The sequence below is a fragment of the Aspergillus undulatus genome, assembly GCF_047715775.1.
Source record: "Aspergillus undulatus strain CBS 261.88 unplaced genomic scaffold BDV17scaffold_1, whole genome shotgun sequence".
NCBI classification, from domain to species: domain Eukaryota; kingdom Fungi; phylum Ascomycota; class Eurotiomycetes; order Eurotiales; family Aspergillaceae; genus Aspergillus; species Aspergillus undulatus.
This window is the reverse complement of record NW_027396605.1, coordinates 406,197-427,527: the sequence shown is the minus strand read 5'-3', so window position 1 is coordinate 427,527 and position 21,331 is coordinate 406,197. Positions and strand designations below refer to the sequence as shown.

At 53.0% G+C, this 21,331-nt stretch overlaps 11 protein-coding genes across 11 annotated transcripts; 9 read left to right on the top strand and 2 right to left on the bottom strand.

Moving 5' to 3' along the window:
* The first annotated feature begins 153 nt into the window (after positions 1-153).
* On the top strand, positions 154-451 carry BDV17DRAFT_248703 (uncharacterized protein). The gene has a single exon (XM_073756127.1). The coding sequence runs from the start codon at positions 161-163 to the stop codon at positions 431-433; it is 273 nt and encodes a 90-aa protein (XP_073621061.1). The 5' UTR covers positions 154-160; the 3' UTR covers positions 434-451.
* Positions 452-619: 168 nt separating this feature from the next.
* BDV17DRAFT_278549 (Zn(II)2Cys6 transcription factor) lies at positions 620-2,773 on the top strand (the record flags this gene model as incomplete). Its single annotated transcript, XM_073759550.1, has 6 exons — positions 620-838; positions 1,016-1,386; positions 1,471-1,715; positions 1,764-1,898; positions 1,946-2,036; positions 2,083-2,773. The coding sequence occupies 6 exons, from the start codon at positions 620-622 to the stop codon at positions 2,771-2,773; spliced, it is 1,752 nt and encodes a 583-aa protein (XP_073621060.1).
* Positions 2,774-2,789: 16 nt separating this feature from the next.
* On the bottom strand, positions 2,790-4,685 carry BDV17DRAFT_3224 (cytochrome P450). Its single transcript, XM_073764375.1, has 2 exons — positions 4,397-4,685; positions 2,790-4,340 (listed from the first exon to the last, which is right to left on the bottom strand). The coding sequence occupies exons 1-2, from the start codon at positions 4,524-4,526 to the stop codon at positions 2,806-2,808; spliced, it is 1,665 nt and encodes a 554-aa protein (XP_073621059.1). The 5' UTR covers positions 4,527-4,685; the 3' UTR covers positions 2,790-2,805.
* A 160-nt stretch (positions 4,686-4,845) lies between these two features.
* Positions 4,846-6,367, top strand: BDV17DRAFT_285949 (uncharacterized protein; the record flags this gene model as incomplete). Its single annotated transcript, XM_073760808.1, has 3 exons — positions 4,846-4,921; positions 4,969-5,129; positions 5,180-6,367. 3 exons carry the CDS (start codon positions 4,846-4,848, stop codon positions 6,365-6,367), a joined length of 1,425 nt encoding a protein of 474 aa, XP_073621058.1.
* An 879-nt stretch (positions 6,368-7,246) lies between these two features.
* On the top strand, positions 7,247-9,544 carry BDV17DRAFT_278546 (3-hydroxyacyl-CoA dehydrogenase; the record flags this gene model as incomplete). The annotated part of the gene is made up of 3 exons (XM_073759549.1): positions 7,247-7,797; positions 7,845-9,000; positions 9,458-9,544. 3 exons carry the CDS (start codon positions 7,247-7,249, stop codon positions 9,542-9,544), a joined length of 1,794 nt encoding a protein of 597 aa, XP_073621057.1.
* A 564-nt stretch (positions 9,545-10,108) lies between these two features.
* On the top strand, positions 10,109-10,787 carry BDV17DRAFT_248687 (uncharacterized protein; the record flags this gene model as incomplete). Its single annotated transcript, XM_073756126.1, has 1 exon — positions 10,109-10,787. A coding segment is annotated over exon 1 (248 nt), but the record flags the coding sequence as incomplete, so codon positions are not given.
* Positions 10,788-11,378: 591 nt separating this feature from the next.
* Positions 11,379-12,253, top strand: BDV17DRAFT_285947 (carbon-nitrogen hydrolase; the record flags this gene model as incomplete). The annotated part of the gene is made up of 3 exons (XM_073760807.1): positions 11,379-11,645; positions 11,696-11,786; positions 11,910-12,253. The coding sequence occupies 3 exons, from the start codon at positions 11,379-11,381 to the stop codon at positions 12,251-12,253; spliced, it is 702 nt and encodes a 233-aa protein (XP_073621055.1).
* A 724-nt stretch (positions 12,254-12,977) lies between these two features.
* BDV17DRAFT_285946 (uncharacterized protein) lies at positions 12,978-15,494 on the top strand (the record flags this gene model as incomplete). The annotated part of the gene is made up of 3 exons (XM_073760806.1): positions 12,978-12,996; positions 13,043-14,519; positions 15,260-15,494. The coding sequence occupies 3 exons, from the start codon at positions 12,978-12,980 to the stop codon at positions 15,492-15,494; spliced, it is 1,731 nt and encodes a 576-aa protein (XP_073621054.1).
* On the top strand, positions 14,953-17,633 carry BDV17DRAFT_248683 (fungal specific transcription factor domain-containing protein). The gene is made up of 2 exons (XM_073756125.1): positions 14,953-15,208; positions 15,260-17,633. Exon 2 carries the CDS (start codon positions 15,570-15,572, stop codon positions 17,142-17,144), a length of 1,575 nt encoding a protein of 524 aa, XP_073621053.1. The 5' UTR covers positions 14,953-15,208; positions 15,260-15,569; the 3' UTR covers positions 17,145-17,633.
* Positions 17,215-18,623, bottom strand: BDV17DRAFT_278543 (chaperonin 10-like protein; the record flags this gene model as incomplete). The annotated part of the gene is made up of 7 exons (XM_073759548.1): positions 17,215-17,267; positions 17,328-17,466; positions 17,524-17,558; positions 17,619-18,044; positions 18,106-18,186; positions 18,253-18,365; positions 18,448-18,623. The coding sequence occupies 7 exons, from the start codon at positions 18,621-18,623 to the stop codon at positions 17,215-17,217; spliced, it is 1,023 nt and encodes a 340-aa protein (XP_073621052.1).
* Positions 18,624-19,216: 593 nt separating this feature from the next.
* BDV17DRAFT_296949 (MFS general substrate transporter) lies at positions 19,217-21,143 on the top strand. The gene is made up of 3 exons (XM_073763411.1): positions 19,217-19,772; positions 19,837-19,981; positions 20,043-21,143. Exons 1-3 carry the CDS (start codon positions 19,285-19,287, stop codon positions 21,078-21,080), a joined length of 1,671 nt encoding a protein of 556 aa, XP_073621051.1. The 5' UTR covers positions 19,217-19,284; the 3' UTR covers positions 21,081-21,143.
* Positions 21,144-21,331: the final 188 nt, after the last annotated feature.

Genomic DNA, 21,331 nt, shown 5'->3' with positions numbered 1-21,331 from the left:
GGCCAACGCACGCCCTGCTGAGTCAAGTCGCTGAGTCGCCCTTTTCTCCGCTGCAAGAATTAATGGAAGACATACTTCCTGATTCGTCCAGCTGTGTTCAGAAACTGGATAAGGATCCATGGCCCTGACGAGCCGTGGAGAACCCAGGCAAAACCTCTCGATGCATCGTTTGTCCCGTTCCTCCCTTCCCCCTCTTTATATCGCCTCGCTCACAGGGTCGGACACCGTCGTATCCTGTATCCTGAGCAACGAGCCTGAGATCTCCAACGCAGAAGGCATCTACGGCAGCGCCCTTTACGCGGCTGCGGGCAAAGGCTTCGCTCGAGTAGTCACGCTGCTACTCGACTTTGGCGTCCCAGCCTTTAAAGCGTTGGCAACACTGTTTTGTATCAAGGTGGGAGGATACATGAGATGCACCAGCTGCAACTGCTGAGCTAAACGTAATGATGACGGCCCGATACCCAAGGCGCCTTTCCACGTGATCGGTCCGAGCTCGGCCCGGCTTCGGGCGGGAGACAAGATCGCAGGAGCCTCTGCTTTTCACTGCCGCGTGGTCTGTTGCCTTGTACTAGTATGGCAGCCAGATAACGCCATTGGTGCGTCATCTGCCCAGATAGACATGGACCAAGACGTCTATCCATATGATACGGCCGCTGTGAGTGAACTACTCAAGCATAAGCGCAGAACCCGAGGTATCACGTCTTGCTTCCCATGCCGGCATCGCAAAGTCCGCTGTGATGGCCGAGTGCCCTGCTCCAGCTGCCTCAAGCGCGGTCATGGCGAGTTATGCCGTGCTCCATCGTCTTCCGCTCAGAGACAGGGGAATTCCTCGACAACGGTGGGGTCGCCCCGGCAGGAGGATGTTGGCAGACAAGACCGGCTGTATGCTCATATTCTAACCATCTTCTGACGGAGGAATACTAACCTATTCAAAAGGCAAACCCAGACTGTAGAGGGCTCGGCGGTACTGACTGGACCAATAGCTATTATGTCGCGGCTTGAACACATCGAGCAGCAGATTTCCGCTCTCAAGAAAGACCTGCGGGCAATGACTGTTGCTCCTTCCTCGTCGCCCGATGTGACCCCTACGCTCGCCTCCGGAGGTGCTTTGGGCGATGGGAGAGTTCCTATCCGTTCACAAAGCAAATTCAGTGGACGGCATGTCGTTGAAGACGCGACGGGCGCGACTATCTTCCTGGGAAGCCACTCAGATACTCCGTTAGCTCTGGGATGTAGAGAAGCGTCCGCTTCGGGAGACACGATGTTTCACGGTGGTAGCATAGATCATTTCGTACCGCGTGCGTACCCCTTCACAAGTCTCTGGGGACCTGAAGCCTCGGCCAAAGATGTTTGTGAGACTCTCCCAGATGAGTCAGACATGATCCGGTATGCGTCCATTTTGCCATGATCTGTTTCAGCCATTATCCTAGCTGAAAATAGCGATAGTTGAAATACGCTGACTACCGCTAGATACTGGCAAGCATACCAGTCAACAGCGTATCCATTCTATCCGGTCCTTGTGAATATTGATACATTCGGGTTCTTGCTATTTGAATTCCTCAATCAGCAAGCATCTATCCAGGACCGGGGGCGAGTTGGGGAGCCCGCCGAGCCAGATCCTTCATGGCTAGCTCTGTTATTCGCAGTCCTGGCCTGTGGTGCGCAGTTTACTCACGATTTAGCGAAAGAGAGAGATCTACGGTCCAAAGTGTTCAGTATGTTGTTTACTACGTTGCTTAAAGATGCGTGAACTAAGTCAGCAGTCTGCTCCTCGTTTCACTGTCTGCGATTGTCGAATTTCTTTAACCATACCAACATGGACCAAATCCAGGCTATGGCGTTGATTGGGCATTGCTTACGAAATAACCTGGACACGAACAGTGCCTGGATTTTGATGGGTACGATTAGCTTTATTTGTGTCCGGTATGCGATCTGACTGCAGTAGGTACAACGATAAGACTTGCGCAAAGTATCGGACTTCACGAGACGTCCACCTCGTTGTCACCGGAAGAGCAAGTACAAAGAAGCCGGTTATGGTCTGATTTTCAGTGCCGGACTCGAATTTTCGCTGACAAATACCAGGTGGACCCTTGTATGGCAAGACACGTTCCTCTCATTCACCTACGACCGCCCGCCCAGCTGCTTCACTACCAAAAACTGCCCTATCCCTCTTGCGACAGTGTCTGGCTTGTCCTTTCAGGAGTGCATATTCAGGATATGTCAGATCATCATTGAGCAGGGTCAGTTGGAAGACAGTGGATCGTCTACGGCCTCCAAATCTAAAGCTAGTCTAGAAGGGCTTTGGGAAGCCGCTGCTCCATTTTTAACGACCAAAGCCCATTGCAGGTCACTTCAGGATCATCTCGAACGCCTGGCACTTGGTATTCATCTGAACTACGCGATCTGCCGTGTTGGTCAGCTTCCACATTCGGCTACATCGGGCCCATCGAATGCTGTGATAGCCGATTGTCGACGCCGAGCGATGCAAGTCGTGGAACACTTCTTGGAGCTGCATCGCTTCTCCAAGACTGTCTGCCGCTCATGGGCGTTTGTTCATAACGCTGTCAGTTGTGCCATCACCATGCACAGCCTAAGCCACGTGCCGTTGAATACTTTGACGGATCCTAATGCGCTTGCTCAACGGCTGCTTACAGTGCTTGAGAGTGAAGCGCGCGAGTCGGAGTGGTATGACGCAGACACGAACGTGCGATATTTCGGGCCATACTCTCGAGCCCTGAAGGCTTTAAAGGAGATCTATGGTGGTAATAACTAATGCAATTCCTTCTGTATACATTGACCACTAAGCTAAACACGACGCTTCGCCCTCACATAAAAATTCAACGGTCGAATCAGCTGAAACTCAGGGTCATACTCAATACTCTCCAGCCCCTCTCTCACAAACTCGTACCGACTCACCAACTCCGCTAGCAGGATCTTCACCTCCAACAAGGCAAAGTTAAACCCGATGCAACCCCGTGGCCCAGTCGCAAATGGCACATAAGCGCAACGGTGCAGATTCTTCACCTCCTCCGAGTCCCAGCGGTCAGGGTCGAAGCGGAATGGGTCCCGCCAGATCTTGGGATTCGTGTGTATAGCATAGAGCGCAGGGACAATGACGCTATCAGGCGGTAGTCGGTATCCACCTGGTAGGATCACCTCGGTCTTGGTCGTTCGGCCGGGCTGGAAGGAGGCATTGTGTAGCCGCTGCGTTTCCTTGACGAAATTGTTGAGATATGGGAGGCTGTGAGCGAGATCCGGTGTCCAAGTGGTCTCATTTCGCTCGCCGTTTGGTCCAACAATGCCGTGCTCCACCAGCTCCTGGTACAGGCGGTCCTGTGTGCCTTCGTATGTCACAAGGCAGTAGATTAGCCACGAGAGGAGTGCAGATGTGGTAGTGAACCCAGCGCCTGTGACGATGAGCATGTTGGCTAGGATGAGCCCGTTTGGCAAGTGCTCCCCCTTCTCGTCAACACCATGGAGAAGATAGTCCACGACGCAGGACGCACTCAGTGCCGCCTCATTCATTGGGGCATCTTTGCCAGTGGAACGGGCGGCAACCCCATCAACAGCTTCCTGGAGCATCGAGTAAACGGTATGTTGGACCTGACGCAGACGAGCCGGGTCGCCGAAGGGTAGATGTCGGTACCACTCGCCACGCGCAGTGATCTTTTTGTTGAGAGAAAGCAGAATGGCAATATTCGTGGCTATCGGATGCAAGGGGGTGTCGATAGAGGCGAAATGACCAAAATCCTTACCGAGTGAGAACGTTCCGATAGTCTGTGAGGCGAGCTTGAGCATATACTGGTACACATTCCAGGACTCATCGCGGGCATCTAGCTCGTCAAAGATAGGAAATGATTTCCTCACACAGCTCTGCATCAGCGGAGTGTAGTGCCTCACAGCCTTCGGACCCATAGCAGGGGGCAGGAACTTGTGAGCCAGCCGCCAGTTTTCCGTCTCGGTATCCCCAATAAAGATAGCAGTGTTGTCCTTGACCCCCCAGAGCGGGTGATTCTCGTTGATCTTCTTGGTCATGTAGATGGATTCGGCAAAGCAGACAGCTGCGACCTGGGGGCTGTCGGTGAGATAGACCGTCTTGCCCATGTTGGTTGTTTTGATGACGGGGCCGTATTTGCGGAACAGTCGATAGTGGTTACCGAGGTGGTCAGGGTAGATTTCGTAGAAGCTGCCGACGAGTGGGAGTCCCGGCGGACCCTGGGGAGACTGAACGGCGTTGCCATCGATTCGAAGGCCGATGGGCGAGGTCGATGAGCTCGCTGCCGAGAGAACATCGTCAACTGAAGCAAGGGCTGCAGAAGACGTGGAGTGGAAGGAAATGCCTGCTCAGTCAGTATCTCTTGCTCGCAAATCTTGACCAGACATCCACATCACCTACCTAGTGGTTGTGCAACATGAAACGATAATCCGACAGCGCGCTGTAAGTCCTCGAACTTCCATTGAGGGTTAACGTCGACGGTTTGTGCTGAGGAAAGCTCATCTCCAACGAGGTAGAAATGGCACTGCATGGTAGCAGGTGTGTTCCTCGGATGCTGTCCCACGTTGAGTATACCGATAGTCGACGGCCATGGTGACACTTTTATATCCTTGAATGGCTGACATCAGAAAAGTTGCTGATCAAACGGGAGGCCGAGCCGAAACCCGTACGAAGCTCGGCCGAAGAGTTTGCTCGGATTATCGGAGTACACGGCATGCCGGGTCGATCTCGGAAATAGATTGCACAGCGGGAAAAGGACCCTATGACGGCTTGGATGCATTATATAAAACAAATGGAGAGCCGGTCGCTCGTTCTCGTGGACGCCATACTAATCATCCTCGACTGTCACCATGCCCTCCTACACACTCGAACAAGTCAAAGCACACTGTACACCAGACGACCTCTGGATAATCCTGCATAACAAAGGTGTGCATGTCCGCCATTTCCTCAAGATATCACCTAATACCATACAGTCTACGATGTCACCAAGTACCTCGAAGATCACCCTGGTGGAGGCGATGTCTTGATTGCAGTCGCTGGTTCCGATGCTACGGAAGCCTTTGAGGACGTTGGCCACTCTGATGAGGCCCGCGAGCAGCTAGAGCCTTGTTATGTCGGCGATCTCCCAGACGAGGTAATCCATTCTCTGCTTTTCCACTTTGTAGCGTTACTGAGATTGCTCAGGAGCATGCCGAGACCGTCGAGGTCTATCGACCGACCTTTGAGCAGGTCTCCCAAGCCGCTGTTATCAACACCAAAAGGCCATCCTCTTCCTCGTGGCTGGGCCTGTTCGTCAAGGTCGGCCTCACTGGCGCCGTGGGCGCTGTGCCGCTAGCAATCCACCATCACCACTGGACTTCCTCCCAGCTGCTAGATTCCTTACGGGCACTACTCTCCTCGATTAAAACTCCCAAGAACCTGAACCTCGGGGCAAGCCACTTTTGGTCCGGTGTTGGTGTTGCGACTATCGCGCAATTATCCCTGACCGTGGGTTTGGGGGTTTGGGCAGCAAGCAAGATCGACGTTCAACAAGAGTTCACGCACTACTCTGCGCGACGACCAACCTCAAAGGCACGACTCATCCGCCTCGCACCCACAACCCTCCCACCAAAAGCCCGTAGCCCGGTTCTTGACCCCCGCCAGTGGCGTAGCTTCACTCTCATCAGCAAAAAGGAAGCCGCACCCCACGTCTACCGTCTTGTCTTCGCCCTCCCCAGGCCAGACGACGTCCTCGGCCTCCCAACAGGCCAACATGTCGCCCTACGTGCAATCATCGACGGCAAAAGCGTACAACGCTCCTACACCCCCATCTCCAACAACACTGATCTCGGCCATATTGAGCTCCTGATCAAAGTTTACCCAAACGGCGTATTAACGAACCACCTAGCGCAGATGCAGGTTGGCCAAACAATCGAGATGCGCGGTCCGAAGGGCGCGATGAAGTACTCACGGCAATACGCCCCTCGCATCGGGATGATCGCCGGCGGAACTGGCATCACGCCCATGTACCAGCTCATCCGTGCTATCTGCGAAGACGAGGGCGACACGACACAAGTCTCGCTCCTGTACGCCAACAACACGGAAGCAGACATCCTCCTCCGTGAAGAGCTGGAGGGGTTCGCTAAACGGTTTCCCCAGAAATTTAAGATGTGGTATGTCCTTAGCAAAGCAGACGAGACATGGAAGGGTTATAGGGGCTTTGTGAGTGGTGAAATGATTGCGGAGCATATTGGGCCAGCGGCAGCAGATGTCAAAGTACTCCTGTGTGGGCCGCCTCCGATGATCAATGCTATGAAGAGGACACTGGCGGGGATGGGGTGGGCTATGCCTGCACCGATTGCGAAAGCTACGGATCAGGTTTTCCTGTTTTAGGCCTTTTCAAACATGTAGTATCTCTATCAGATAGGTCTAGAATGCGTACTGTATCTTATTCTGGATAAGTGACCCGTAAGTGCAAATTCATAATCTAACTGCGACCCTCGCTGCACAAACATGACGTTGCAGGTTAGAGAGGCTGCAACACAATGCTTCAAGGATGATGCACATGCGAAACGGTATCCTCCCGAGGTGTGTTAAAGACATAGCACGGTTGCAAGCATCCATATAGAGCACGATACTTGTAAGGGCCCAATTAAGCCTACGAGTGTTTAGTTGATAATAAGCGGAAGAAATGCAGCAGGATCTACTATTGCAAACTCAACAGCGCACATGGGGTATCTCCGTAGTGCCGGCGAACCGGTATAAACATCCTACTCACGCTGGGGACTCTGACAGCGCATGTCGCCGGTTAATGGACCGAAAGGGCGCGAAAAAGAGCGAAGATCTGTTCCCCGGCTGGCAAAACTTCGAAGTACGTACTCCGGTTGACATGCAAGCCGGAGTATCCTCGACTATCCTCGACTATCCTCGATTTCTTGTTGGAGTGGCCACAGCTGACCCACACCCTAGCCATATCCGCTTGAGGAAGTGGGCCAGTTCTGTGACGAGTATAGGTGGCATGCGAGGCAGCTCCGAACTGGTTCCGAAGAGTATCCAAAGTTTCCGAGGGCGTCCGGCGTATACCTTCTTCGGCATTCGGCAGCCGCAGGTTTTGTGATGTGATCTCCGCGAATTGATCGCGGAAGCTTGATATATATTGAAGAGGGAGGCCCAACTCCGCCTGTTATCCGAGGTTATCCATTCTTTCCTCTGCTCATCATCAACTGTTTGCACTCACGACCGTCGCCTATCTCTATCAGAAGGATTCAGACTATGACACGCCCCATTGTTGTACTTGGCGCTGGGGTGTTGGGTAGACGGATCGCGTCTCTCTTCGTTGCAGGCGGGCACACCGTCCACATACGTGACCCCTCTGCCCAAGCCCTACATGACGCGGCCGAGTTCATCGACACCCATCGAGACGAGTTCAGTGCCATCACTCCAGCTCCACACCCGGTAAGCGGCACATACGAGACTTTCACCGAGATTCCACTTGCCGTCGCAAACGCCTGGCTCGTTATCGAGGCCGTCCCGGAGAAGCTGCCGCTCAAGATAGAAACATTCGCCGAGGTTGATCGCCATGCACCAGCCGACTGTATTATCGCTTCCAATAGTAGTAGCTTCAAGTCCCGATTGATGCTGGACAAAGTGGCACGAGAACGTCGGGAGAGAGTGCTAAATATGCATTTCACCATGCCAACAGCAATCCGCATAGTGGAGCTGATGACAGATGGAGAGACAAGACCGGAACTATTTGAGAGCTTGAGTACCACGTTAAGAGCGTGTGGAATGATTCCTGTAACCGCAAGAAAGGAGTCGACTGGGTATGTCTTCCTCGCTTTCCCTTTTGTGGACACGGCTGACAATATAGCTTCATTTTCAACCGTCTCTGGGCCGCTATCAAACGGGAAATCATGCTTATACTTGCCGAGGAGGTCAGCACTGCCGAGCAAATTGACCTCCTTTGGACCAATATGTTCCAGTTGCCAGCCAGTCAGCCACCTTGTCGTTTGATGGACCAGATCGGGCTTGACACGGTTGCCTTCATCGAGGACAACTATATCGAAGAGCGTCAACTCGACGGCACGATGACGGTCGACTGGCTCCGCGAGAATTATCTCAGTCAAGGTCGGCTCGGTTTGAAGAGTGAGAAGGGTGGACTAAACGGGCCAGCTCCAGTGCAGGACAAGGAGACGCACAATGACGGAGTCCCCAGTCTGTACGTGTTGGATGTTGGGCTAGGATCCAACGTTGCCGACATCTCCAAGGTAGCCACCGCGGGACGCATCCTACGCTACGATCAGTTCACTGGGAAAATGACCGCGCTTATCACCGGCCAGTCGCTCCCCGACGGGGTTGACATATCTCGCTCGACGGGCCGAATGTTCTGGACAAACATGGGCCGCGCCACTTCGACCCACGACGGGTCAGTTCACTCTGCCAAGCTCGATGGTACGGATATCCAGACAATAATGCCGCCAGGCACTGTGCATACACCAAAGCAGCTTGTGGTGGATGACGACGCTGGCAAGGTGTACTTCTGTGACCGCGAAGGAATGAGTGTGTACCGGTGCAACTTTGACGGGTCACAGCACGAGATTCTGATCCAGACCGGAGATCTCACGTCACCCACTGATCGCGATGACCTTACTCGGTGGTGCGTCGGCATCGCCCTCGACAAAGCTCGCGGACACGTCTATTGGACACAGAAGGGGCCGAGTAAATCTGGCCGTGGTCGGATCTTCCGTGCTGGGATTGAGATACCGTCTGGCCAGACCGCAGGGAAAAGAGCCGACATTGAACTCCTGCTAGATGGATTACCGGAACCGATTGACCTGGAGTTTGACAAGAAGTCACAGCTGCTGTACTGGACGGATAGAGGCGAGCATCCTCTTGGATCTTCGCTAAACTGCGTGGACTTGTCTGGTCCGACTGAACTGCAATATCTAAAGTCCAAGAAAAAGATCCTTGCTCGTCATTTTCATGAGACCATTGGGTTGAGGATAGGAGGGCAGGGGGAGGTCTATGTGAGTGACCTTGGAGGAAGTATATATTGTGTCAGGGATGGGGTGAAGTCTCTGCTTTGGCGAGATGGTGGATGCTACACTGGAATTGCACTGTAATAGACAAATAGATAGAACTACTATATATGTATCTCCATGGTTTAGAACAAGAACCACCTTGTTGTTCATGTTGATCGCTTGATGGGCCCTGAAGGACAAGCAATGCCAAGATATGCTTGGACACATTATCATGTTTCCATAACTATGCGCGTTACGCATTCAAGCTGTCCGCGGATTCCGGCCTCTGTTTTTGATGAGATAGAGGGATACGATGCAATAAGATGCGCCGAACCACGAGAAGGACTGCCTTCCACCTGGCCATGCCGAGGTGAAGTCATAGCATGCATTCCTTTGCAATTTTTTTGAGATGTATATAGTACTAATATTATAGAATACTACGATACAGGTATAACATCCCCAGGTAAACGTCAGCCATGGCGTTCCACCACGGCAGGAAGCTTATCGGAACGTTGGGACGTCCACTGAGCTATGTTCATATGCCAGCTAGATGGGCTGAGGTTTGTGCTTCGAGGAAGACATAGATGTGCATCCGACCTCAGGTTTGTCAAACTCAGAGATATATCCAAGATATCTAGCTGCAGTGCACATTTGCAATAGTTGGTATTAAAACCTTGGAAGTCGAGCCCTCAAAGACGAAGCAGATTCTCATCCCGCTTGAAACCCCAATCTGCAACTGGTGAAGGTGCGCGAGCGGGTGTTTGTGGATGCTTGCTGATGCGCAGTTGAAATGTCACGCGGACGTTTATCAAGTCGTCGCACTTATAGAAGTGATTGTGTTGGAAACCCCGCGAGAAAGTTGGAACCCCCACTGAATAGATTCACAAAGTCAGATACTGTTGGCGCGGGCATAGCGAGGAGATGGGTTGATGTGGGCGATGAGCGGATGCTTGGCCTTCCAGGAAGATTGAAGATTATTTGATATGCTCAATGGCCAATCACTGCTGAATGATAACATTCAGATCACCTCGCGTGTCACTGAGCAACATTTGTGATGGCTGGGCACCCCGCGAGACACCCCGCACGACACCCCGCACGACACCCCGAGGGCCATGGGAGCTCGTAAAACTCCCTACTAGTTGAGTCTCCGGCGCGTCGAATGCGTTGGCATCAATTTTATGTCGGCCGCCGACGCGTATAAAACAGGACCATGCCAAGGCTGCGCTGAAAAGAGCTCGAGGTATGTGGATTGCCGGCTCTGATGACACACGCATCCGCTCAAGGTACCGCTGAATAAAGTAGCGCATGCACCAAGCATCTGAGGTAGCCCATGACCAGATGAGAGAGGCGCTGGAGCTAGCAACTACCTGGCCATCGCGGCCGATGGCTTGTTCCAGTAGTCCTATATCGGCATAGATACTAATGAAAACGGAGTGCCACAAAATTGGATATTTCGCACGTGCTGGTTCAAAGTATTTCTTCTCTCCTTTTCAGAAAAGAGAATAAGTTTCTTAAATCTCACAGATGATGAATACGAGGGATATCACTTCCCTGCGGGCACGACCTTTCTGCAAACGCATGGTATGTGCTATGTTTCTTGACATCCTTCTACAACAGGCCGCTAATGCACTAAGGGCAATACACAACGACCCGGATCTGTATGTGAGACTGGATGAGTTCTTCCCAGAACGTTACGAACAATCCACTCTGGGCTTCAAACCAGATGTCAAGGAAGCAACGGATGGTATCCCCTCTAATTGTTTCTGGCATAGATGAAAAAGGGGGCGATCTGCGTCTAACTTACCTTCTTAAAATAGTAATATCTAGATTAGGTAAGAGGGAGGCGCTTGTAGTTTTTTGGACAGTAGAATTATCTACCTAGGTATCTCTCTAGCGTGCCCTACAATATAGCAACCAGCCAGTGAGGACGAGGATTCCCAACTCGGCTGGCGCGTCACATCATCTATCAGTGATGGTCTTGCCCCGACTCCTCCTTCTTCCAGTCTCCATGACCTTGAATCACCTCCCCGAGCAGTCTCCGGCATCATGCCAGCATACCCTGCTGCCTCGAGGTGGGCTGCCCGCCAAGACGAACTCACCTGTAAAGCCTGTTCGCGCACATTTACTCGCCACGAGCATTTACAGCGCCATTCTCGTACCCGTGTTTTTCCACCACCTGCGTCTGTCACGGCCTTCCTTGATAAAGCTTTAAACTCACTATTGGCGCCAGATACAAAGGAGAAACCATATTCCTGCTTCTGTGGCCGTTCGTTCTCGAGAAAGGACCTTCTGACCCGGCATGAGCGGTTGAATCATGTCTCGGCCGAGAGTTCGACCCTATCTCGCGACTCCGGCGCGCAGTTGGACATCCCAGCAACAGCTAAATGGCCTCCGAATACATGAAACACTCGCTGCGCCGCGACTCCCCCGAATTCCGCACAATCTGCGACTGCGCCGCCGCAAACCATATCGCCGTCGTGCTGGGATACTCCGAGAACGACAACGACTCGCTCTACCTAGCGCAGTCGCACATTGGGCGTGACGGACAGGTCAAGATGCACAGGCGCAAGATCAAGCCTAGGCACGTTGAACGCATCCTGTATGGCGAGGGGTCTGGGTCCTCGTTGCTGAATGTCGCTGAGGAGGAAGGGGTCGGTAGGATTGGCGCGCTGAGCTGCTGAGCTATCATACTTATAGCCAGGGTGAGCAGATTCATGTTGCGGCTTGGCCGCCCATGAATTACTTTACGGCGTTTCCGGAGGGGAGTGCGCTTTGGTCGCAGTGTGGGGAGGGTGAGTCAACCCTAAGTCTAACTACCAAGTCAAATCCCTTCCATTACCTTGACTATCCATCACACCCTACTCGAAGCTAGCTTGAGTATTGGGATTCTGCTAATCTTATTTTGCAAATACCAGGGGCCCATAACCTCTCCACAACCCACGCAATCGAAGGAAACACCTTCGTCGTGCTCGCCTCCTCCTTCTACACAAAAGCCGGCATCGAGCGCATGAGACTTGGTGACGGCAAGCTGTACCATATTGGCGGTGGCGGGTGTGCATGTATTATTGCCCCCGACGGCCGCAAGCTCACCCAGGGTCTGGGCGAGGAAGAGGAAGGCCTTGTCATTGCGGACTTGGATTTCGAGGAGATCAAGAAAGTCAAGGCTATGCTTGATGTTCATGGCCATTATAGTGGGCCCGATCTGCTTTGGTTGGGGGTTGATACTAGAGAGAAGGTTCAGGTTCGGCCGGGGGTCTGAAAAGGTGTTGGGGAAGGTCAGGTATCTAAAACCGACCAAGGCAAATACGGATAGAATGCAGGTGCTTCTCTTGTGATCTAGGCTTGGGGATTGCTTTCGGACAATAGTGATCTAAGGGCAAAGCTTGATTTGACCTCTTGATCGTTCCCCAATACCAGCATAATACTCCCAAGATATTACAGCCAAGACATAGCCAAACAAATGGGCAAGTCCTCTGGGTCACCTGGTTCCAGCTATGTTCGCCCAAAATGTCACGAAGCAACTTCAAACCTGGGTTTAGAGTTTGTGAAAATTCCTGCTTCATCTTGTGCTCAATTCTACTAAATTGACTACCTATGACTCTGTATATCAAGTTAATGTCGCTTTACTATACTAATCCATTGCACTAACGTTGCTGCCTGGCTCCTTGGGCACCCCAGAGTAAGCCTGGCTTTCTTACGCTGGTGGATGGAAGTTTAGATCGGAGCATTGCTATCGTCATTTTTGCGAAAAACGAAACGCTTGCTTTGAATATGAGCGGTCGTTGGATTCATCCGATCCACTTACTATAAAGTTATCTTTGGTCTAGACAAAAGAGGGAATGCTTGCGCTGGATCTCCACTATAATAATTAGCGGCATCGAGTTCATCCGAGCTTTGATATTCATCGAGGCATGAACCCAGCCCCTGGAGTTATTTATCGAGTGTATTTATTTAGTTCTCTCAGAGTAATATCATCAAGAACAATGTCTATGAGACTCGCGAGTATGTTATTTCCTTCTCCAAGCAGACTCATTGCTAACAAAACCAGGCCCTAATGAGCGCCGCACAATCAGCCGCGAGGATCTCGGATTCTACAATGCTGTTGTCATCGCAGCCATTTACAATATTCCAGACGCCAGAGATTTGACCTCAGCTCAATCATTTCTTGCGCCCTTAAGACAATGCATCCTGGAGCAGCCATACCTAAGCGTCATTGTCAAGGACAAGCACACCGACAAAGCAAGCTACGAGAAAGTGTCGAGCATAGACCTCAACAACCACATCTCAATCATTCACGACCAGACCAGTCGTGAGACCGAGACAAAGTCTCTTGAGAAAACCCTCTTACCCATCCTCGACCGTCCTTGGCCAGCCGACATCCCGCCCTGGCGCATAGTCATCCTTCCCTTAGCAGCAACATCAACCGAACATGACCCCAAGACCAAGCGCTGCTTCATAGCATTCTCCTTCTCACATACCCTAGGCGATGGCTTGAGCGGGCTTATCTTCCACCGCGCATTCCTCAACGCATGGAACAACATTCCCACTCCAGAAGAGCAGGAACTCTCCAACTCCTTCCTGGTTTCTCCTTCAGCCCATCCCCTCCCACAACCCTTCGACACACCGGAGCGTCTGCCTATATCCTGGAAGTTCCTTTTAGGACCACTCCTCGCCGCATGCATGCCGAAATTCATCAACGACATGTTCGGCCTCCGCGCCTCATCCAGCCCTCGTGATGCAGGAACCTGGACCGGCGCACCTATGTTCTTTGACCCGTCCTGCAAGAATAGTAGCAGGTTAAGACTGCTTGAGATTGAGGCCCCGTTGGTTCAAAACGCGCTGAGGGTATCTCGGGCCAATGAGACGAAGCTCACGGGCACGATTCACCAGATGATTGTGCGTGCGTTGGGCAGAGCTATTCAGGACCCGCAGGTTACGAATTTTGTTTCGGGGACCGCGGTTAATATGCGGGCTTCGATTGGGGCTGAGGAGGGGAATTGGGGGCTTTACGTTTCTGGTGATTATGCTGTGCATCCGCGGCCGCGGATAGTGACTCAGTCAATGAGAGAGGCAGAGAAGCTGGATTCTACTACTCCTAGGTCCAGTTCTACCCTCCCAGAAGAAGCATGGACATCCGCGCGCGAAATAACCAAGTCCCTCTCAGAAGCGTCTGTCCGATTAACAGACCAAGCTATCGGCCTCCTCCGCTACGCACCAAGCATTCGATCCTGGACAGCAAAACACGTCGGAGGGGAACGAGACTGCTCGTACAGAGTGAGTAATCTGCTCGCCTTTGACGGCGAGCCCGAGCCCGAGCCAAATGTGGACAATAATGAATCGGGCTCGGAGTCGAAATCCAAGATCAGAATCAGCAAAGTGGTTTTTGCCACGCCCGCGGATGTCACGGGTTCGCCGCTTGCGTTTGATATCGTGAGTTTGAGGGGTGGGAGTCTGGTTTGTGCTGTTGGGTGGCAGGTGGGTGCTTTGGGCTTGGGGGTGCCGGGTGAGGAGGAGGAGGAGGGGGCGTTTGTTGATGGGATTCTTAAATCGATAGAGGCGGATTTTAGAGCTTTGGAGATATATTCTTCATAGCGCGACGCGCCCGTGGCCCGGGGTGTATATGTCTGGATGTGTAACAGCGAGGAAAGTTAGGGTTAGACGTCGGTTACCGTTCGTGGTGGTCAGCCCTATTAGTAGGCCTTCAGCCTTATTTTGACTTATGGTTATTGTAATGCTAACAATTTAAAGTCCTTCCAATTGAGATTTAATCTATACTACTTCAATACCAGGCCGAAGCTGCGGATATTCATCCGGGAAAGGAATAGTGCTCTCGTCAGATCGGGAAGGATTCAAGCAGGTCGCTTACGCTGGCGGGGGAAAGTGCTGTCTTTGTGGCCCCCAGCCCTGGGCTCTTTTCTTCAACTCAGCTCAGCGACGTGATGTTTTCCACATTCATGTACGGCAACCACAAGCAGACCTCGTCCTGTTCGCCTGCCTCGGCCTCGGCCTCGACGCCGCCCCTGAGTGCGTCAGCCCCGCGGGTTAAGCGCCACCAGGTGGCACGCGCCTGCGACTGGTGTCGCATCCATCGCGTCAAATGCGACAGCAGCTCGCCCTGCAAGAATTGCCAGGATAGGGGAGGTCGTTGCATAAAGAAGATTCCCGCGAAAAATGCCGCCAGGGCACAGGCACAGACGCTGCCGCAAGCTTTGAGGTAGCCCCCCTTGCCACCTGTTCTAAAAGCGTGCGCTGACTAATTTTGCAGAGATGTGGAGCGCTTACAGCAAAGGGTCCAAGACCTGGAACAGCAGCTCGAAGGTGCTAGGAATGTTGGATCTATCAAAATCGGAGACTCGTCTATGCAAAGCGAGCGGCGGAGAGGGTGGGATGGAATTCATACACGCACCGCGCACTCGTCCCAGGCCCAGTGGTATGGGCCTTCTTCATCCTTTTACTTCATCGGCCGCATGAACGCGTACCTCTCGGCCGCTCTGGAATAGCCCCAGGATGACCATACAGTACAGCCCACCTCGCCGCAACAGCTCGCCGGAGACGGGTCGATCGCAGACGGCCGTATGGGGGCAGAGAGATACCTCAATAGCATCCAGGAAGACTTCTTCCTGGACATGTTCTGGTACTCGTATCACCCAACATACCAGATCCTGGACGAGGCCGCATTCCGTGAGCATTACAAGTCCCTCTGGGTAAATTCTGCCACAACGCGAGCACCTTCTGCCCTGGTTGACATCATTCTGGCCCTGTGTATGCAGTTCGGCGTGGCTCTGACACCAGACAATAGACCGGACAGTGAGCTTGATATTGCCGATGCAAGTGTCGCTGGACGATGGTACTATCGCCGCTCGCAGACCCTTCTCATGTCAGAACTGGAGAGCCCTTCCATCAGCACCCTCCAATGCCATATCTTTTCGGCCGTCTACCTGTGTAATGCCTCCTTTCAGAATATGGCGCATACTACGCTGGCGCTCGCCGTCCGTACAGCCCAGATCCTTGGCCTCCACCTCGACCCGCCTGCCGACTTGCCGCGCCCTCAACGTGAACTGCGTAGACGGATATGGTGGACCCTATATACAGTCGAGACTAAGACTTGCATGAAGCTCGGTCGGCCATCCTCCGTGTGCGAAGGGACTGCAAATTGCAAGCTCCCCGCTGACGATCATGAACTGGCTAGACTGTCGGTGTCAAACATTGCAGCGTATGGAGACAAAGTGACCTGGTTTACCTACGGTCGCCTGGTTACAACATTGGTACTGGCGGTGCAAACTATTCACTCTAAGTACTGGGATGAATGTGCGGAGCTCCTGGCGGCCAGTGACGCGGGAAATCTGTACACAGACACAAGTTCCCTGGAAGAGGCGGCTGAATTCCTCACGGCGCAGATGGGCGGCATTAGAGAATGGCTACAGACTGTCCCGGACGCCATGAAGACGAAGCGCAGAGAAGGGGGTAAGCCCTTCTCAACTGACGGATCGGGACTGAACCCTGAACGATATGCCCCTTTGTGGCTCCAGCGTCAACGGCTTCTGCTGGAGCTTCTGTACCATAATCTGGTCATGAACATCTACCGTTCCTTCATCAGCTTGCCTTCTCCATCTACTACTGGTGTTGTCCAAGAACATGCAGTCTCCTGCGTAAAGCATGCGACTACCATTACGCACACTCTCTATGAGATGCTGGCAATGAATGAGTTTCTCAAAGGGTGGTATGAGGCCTACCAGTGGCAATGGAACGCGACTCTGTCTTTGACAGGCTTCATGCTGGCCTACCCCTTGCATCCAGCAAGTGTTGGTGTCCGCGCAGCACTCGACACGGCCATCACTGTCTTTGAAGTATTCGGTCACCACTTTGCTGTCGCGAAAAGGGCTGCCGATGTCACGCGCGGACTTGTCACGAAAGTCGACCTTCTCAGTGGTCGCCTGCGCGTAGAACCATTGCCAAATGAAGCAGGTGGCCTCCTAAGCCTGGCCGCGACCGATATTGGTATACTTCCGGAGGAATCTTCGACCATGTTCCAAAGCACACTGGCCGGCGCCATGGGGCTGGCCTACAATGTCGATTCATTCTACAGCTTCGAGCCCTTGTACGCGGGGTCCGCAAATATGGCAGATGCGTGGAGCTTTAGCCACCAGTAGCTTGCACTATGATTGGAATAGATTCGCACATCTAACCCTGATTCCAGTCATCCTGGCCCCATCCTTGGAATCATTCCATCGTAATGACAGCCCGGAACCTGACTGTCCCATTCAACATCGCGTCTGCAATGACTGGAATTAGAAAAGGCCGCTCGAAATCTACGAGTAGGAGATGAAGCTTACCAAATGCCTCGTTTGCCCTATCCAAGGGGAACTCCTCCACCCGACAATCGATGCCGTGCAGCTCCGTAAACGCAATCGCCTCTTCCGAGTCTGCAGCGTGGCCAGACGGCCAAACCTGGACAGAAAGCCCATACTTGAGCTGATAATCGGTGAGTAAGATGTTCCATGCGATAAGGGTAACATAGCTGCAACTTACCATGGTGGCGGTATCAACAGGCAGCTCCCCGGGAACTACAGCGCTGCGTCAGCGTTTTCCAGCGAGTGGATATAACAGACTCCGATGACACCCACCCGACAAGAGTAAAAGTTTCCCTAGAACGCCCAGTCCCTTCAGCAGCGGCTTCATGACCTCTGCCGATGGAGCTGTCGTGACAATCAAGGAGGCACCGCCCAGCTCGCGCAGCGCCAATCCGACATCACTCTCTTTACTGGAATCGATATACTCGTGAGCACCCAGGTCTTTGGCGAACGCTTTCTTGTCACCGCCGCGAGAGATGGCAACGACGCGGAAACCCATCTTATTCGCGTACTGGATGGCGAGGTGGCCCAGCCCTCCGAGACCCTGAACAGCAACGGTTGCGCCGACGGGAACATTCATATGCCTGATCGAGTTGAAGACGGAGACGCCGGCGCACAGAATAGGGGCGTATTTGGCGGCTGGAAGATGCTCAGGGACACGGACGGCGGCCTCGGCGTTCAGGAGGCAGTATTCTGCGTCTGTAATCGTTGATTAGTTGGGCCTTCACTGGATGCGCTCGACGAAGTTCGGATAGCATACAGCCGCCATCCTTGGTCTCGCCATTGATGACTCGTGCGTCGCACATCTGGTACCAACCCTTCCGGCAGGCGTTGCATGATCCTTTCCCTCTGTTAGCCAATTCCATATCGGACAGCGAGAACCCGGAAAGAAAAGAATACACAGTACCGTCATGTCCACCATGCCATGCGCCTCCAATCCGGTCTCCTACTGCCCACCCAGTGACTCTTTCGCCTACGGCAGCCACGCGGCCCACGGTTTCATGGCCAGGTATGATCGGACTAACAAAGAATGATACTGTCAGCATTTTCCCGTCAGGGTCAGGGAATTACGAGCCGGCGGGGGAAAGGGGAAACGACATACAATCCCCCGCCCATAACGTTATTTTGGGCAAAGACGTCAGAGAAGCAAACACCGCATGCTTCGACCTTTACGAGGATCTCACTGGGACCGGGCGCTGCGAGCGGAGCTTCCTCGATGACAAGCGGTTGCCCTGCAGATTTGAAGACTGCACGTTTGTAGGATTGCGGGATAGACATTTTGGATTCGCTGTTCTCTTGAGTAGAGCTGGATATAGGGGGAGGAAAGGGAGACAAAGTGCATAGAGGACCCGACCGCCGTGCAGAAGGGATGTGCACTTAAATAGATGCACCGCCCGATATTGACCAAGCGGAGTTTGTAACGACTCCAATGGGACCGGGGTTATCTTGTTCAACGCGTCACTACTCCAGGGCTCCATGATGTGCAGCCTTGCCAAAAGGAGTTGCCGGAGTTGACCGGCTGGGAATCTAGGGTTACCTACGTACCTAGTAGGTCCGGTGCGGGAGCGACAGGTACATAACCCGGATCTCGGACAGGCCATTTGGCTACCTAGTTGACAGTGACTGCGATAATGCAGCTTTGATTGGTCCTCAGCACCCTCGTAGTTGTTGCTTGGCACTTAGGTATGTGGTGATCAAAGAACTCGGAGATGGATGGATGACTCCTTTGGGAAACTCCGGCAACTCCGAGCTATGACTATGAGTATGCGCCTAAAGCAACGTTGCAAGGCTCTCAGATTGTATGAGTATGCTACCATATATGTTTCGCTCAGCGACCAGACACCAGCAGCGAATCAACTAGAAACCTTTCTGTCTGGTCTTGTCACAACCTACTACCCAACACAAGGAGTGATCCGTCCTTCGCTCCAGTTCAGACAACATGGTCCGGAATCAGCACGAAAAGACCCCGTCTGGCGAAGGTAAAGACCTCGAAAACGATCCGTCAGAAGCCCGCCCGTGTTCTGTCAACAAGACAAATGAGAGTGGAAATGAAAATGGAAATGACACCACCCCCAAGCGCACCGTGACTGGCCTTCGCTGGCTCCTCGTCTGCACCGCCATCTTCTCCGCCAATATCCTCTACGGCCTAGACACAACAATAGCAGCGGACATTCAAGCCGCCGTCTCAGAGACCTTTGACAACGTGACGCAACTGGGCTGGCTGGGTGTTGGGTTCACCCTCGGCTCGACCGTCGCCATCCTGCCGCTCGGAAAAGCATTCGCGACGTTTGATGCGAAATGGGTGTTTTTGGGCTGTCTGACTATGTTCTCGGCGGCGAGTGCGCTGTGTGGTGCGGCGCCGTCGATGAATGCGATTATTGTTGGGCGCGTTTGGGCTGGGGCTGGGGGGGCCGGGATGTACTTAGGGTTGGTATCATGTCACTATTTGCTTTCTTGGTAGAAAAACTGTGTGGACTGACTACGGGGAAAGAACATTGAACCTCGTCACCATCATGAGTACGCCTAAGGAACAGCCCTTCTATGTCGGAATGACCGGGTTCGTGTATGGCAGCGGGTGCATTCTAGGGCCTATCGTGGGAGGGTCTTTGGCGGACAGCTCGGCGACGTGGAGATGGGTATGTATGACATCTTCCCAACTCTACGGCATACGTATTAACCTAACCCCGTCCTCTTCAGGCATTCTATCTCAACCTCGTCATCTTTGGAGCCATGTCTCCAATCTACTTATTCGTTCTTCCATCGCTCCCCCGTCGCCCCGATTCTCCCTTCCTCGAGAAACTGCGCTCCCTCGACTGGCTAGGCATCGTCCTAAACACGGGCCTGTACGTCTCATTCACATTGACACTCACATTCGGCGGCTCAATCTGGGACTGGAGCGATGGGCGCTTCATCGCCTGCGTCGTCATCCTCGGCGTTACAGGCATCCTCTTCTGCGTGACACAGAGGTATTCCCTCCTCACTACCCCAAGGGACCGGATCTTCCCGTGCGAATTCCTCCGCAATCCGCAGCTGGTCTTGCTGTACGTGTGTATGGCCTGTGGCGGCGCAGCGCTCTTCGTCACAGTCTACTATATCCCGCTCTACTTCCTCTTCGTGCACGGCGACAGCGGCACCCAGGCTGCCGTCCGCCTCCTGCCATTTATCTGCCTATATGTCGCGACGATTCTCACCTGCGGTGCCATCATGAGCAGGACGGGCTACCACAACATTTGGTATCTCGTCAGCGGGATCTTCATGACGGTCGGTGCGGCGGCAATGTACACCATGCGGTACGATACGCCCGTGGCAAATATCTACGGCTATTCGATCCTCCTTGGGCTCGGAATGACCACCACACAGGCTGGTTACGCGGTGGGGCCGGCTCTCGTGCAGCCGGACCGCGTTGCCGAGTTAATACAGTACTTGAATATATCACAGGGATCGAGCCAGATGGTTGGGCTGACGATTGCGAGCTGCGTTTTCCAGAACCTGGGGTTTCGGAGACTGCAGGCGGTACTTGGAGAGGAGGGTAACTATTCCTACTCCGACACCGAGATTCGGACGGCGATTGCGGGGGCGAGAAGCGAGTTGTTGCGGAGCGTGACGCCGGAGTTGCGCGAGAGATGCGTTGATGCTATTGTGCGGACGATTGGAGACATTTGGGGTATGGTTATTGCTGCGGGGGCCTTGTGGACGGTGTGTTCGCTGTTTCTGGTGAGGAAGAGACTTGTTTAGGGTTAGGGATGACTGGATAGTAAGGCGGATAGGGTTTTAGTAGGGTAGTATATTTGATAGTCGGTTTATTTCATTCTATATCGTTTCGAAATTATCAAATCGGTAGCAAGTAAGTTCACGTTGGTAACCACAGAGGGCACATTCTACATTACCCCCTTAAGAAACTCCGGCAACTGGGCGGGTTATGCACCCAAGCATCATTATGAGGCTCTTGTAGCATATTAGTATTTATAATACGCACAGCAATCCTT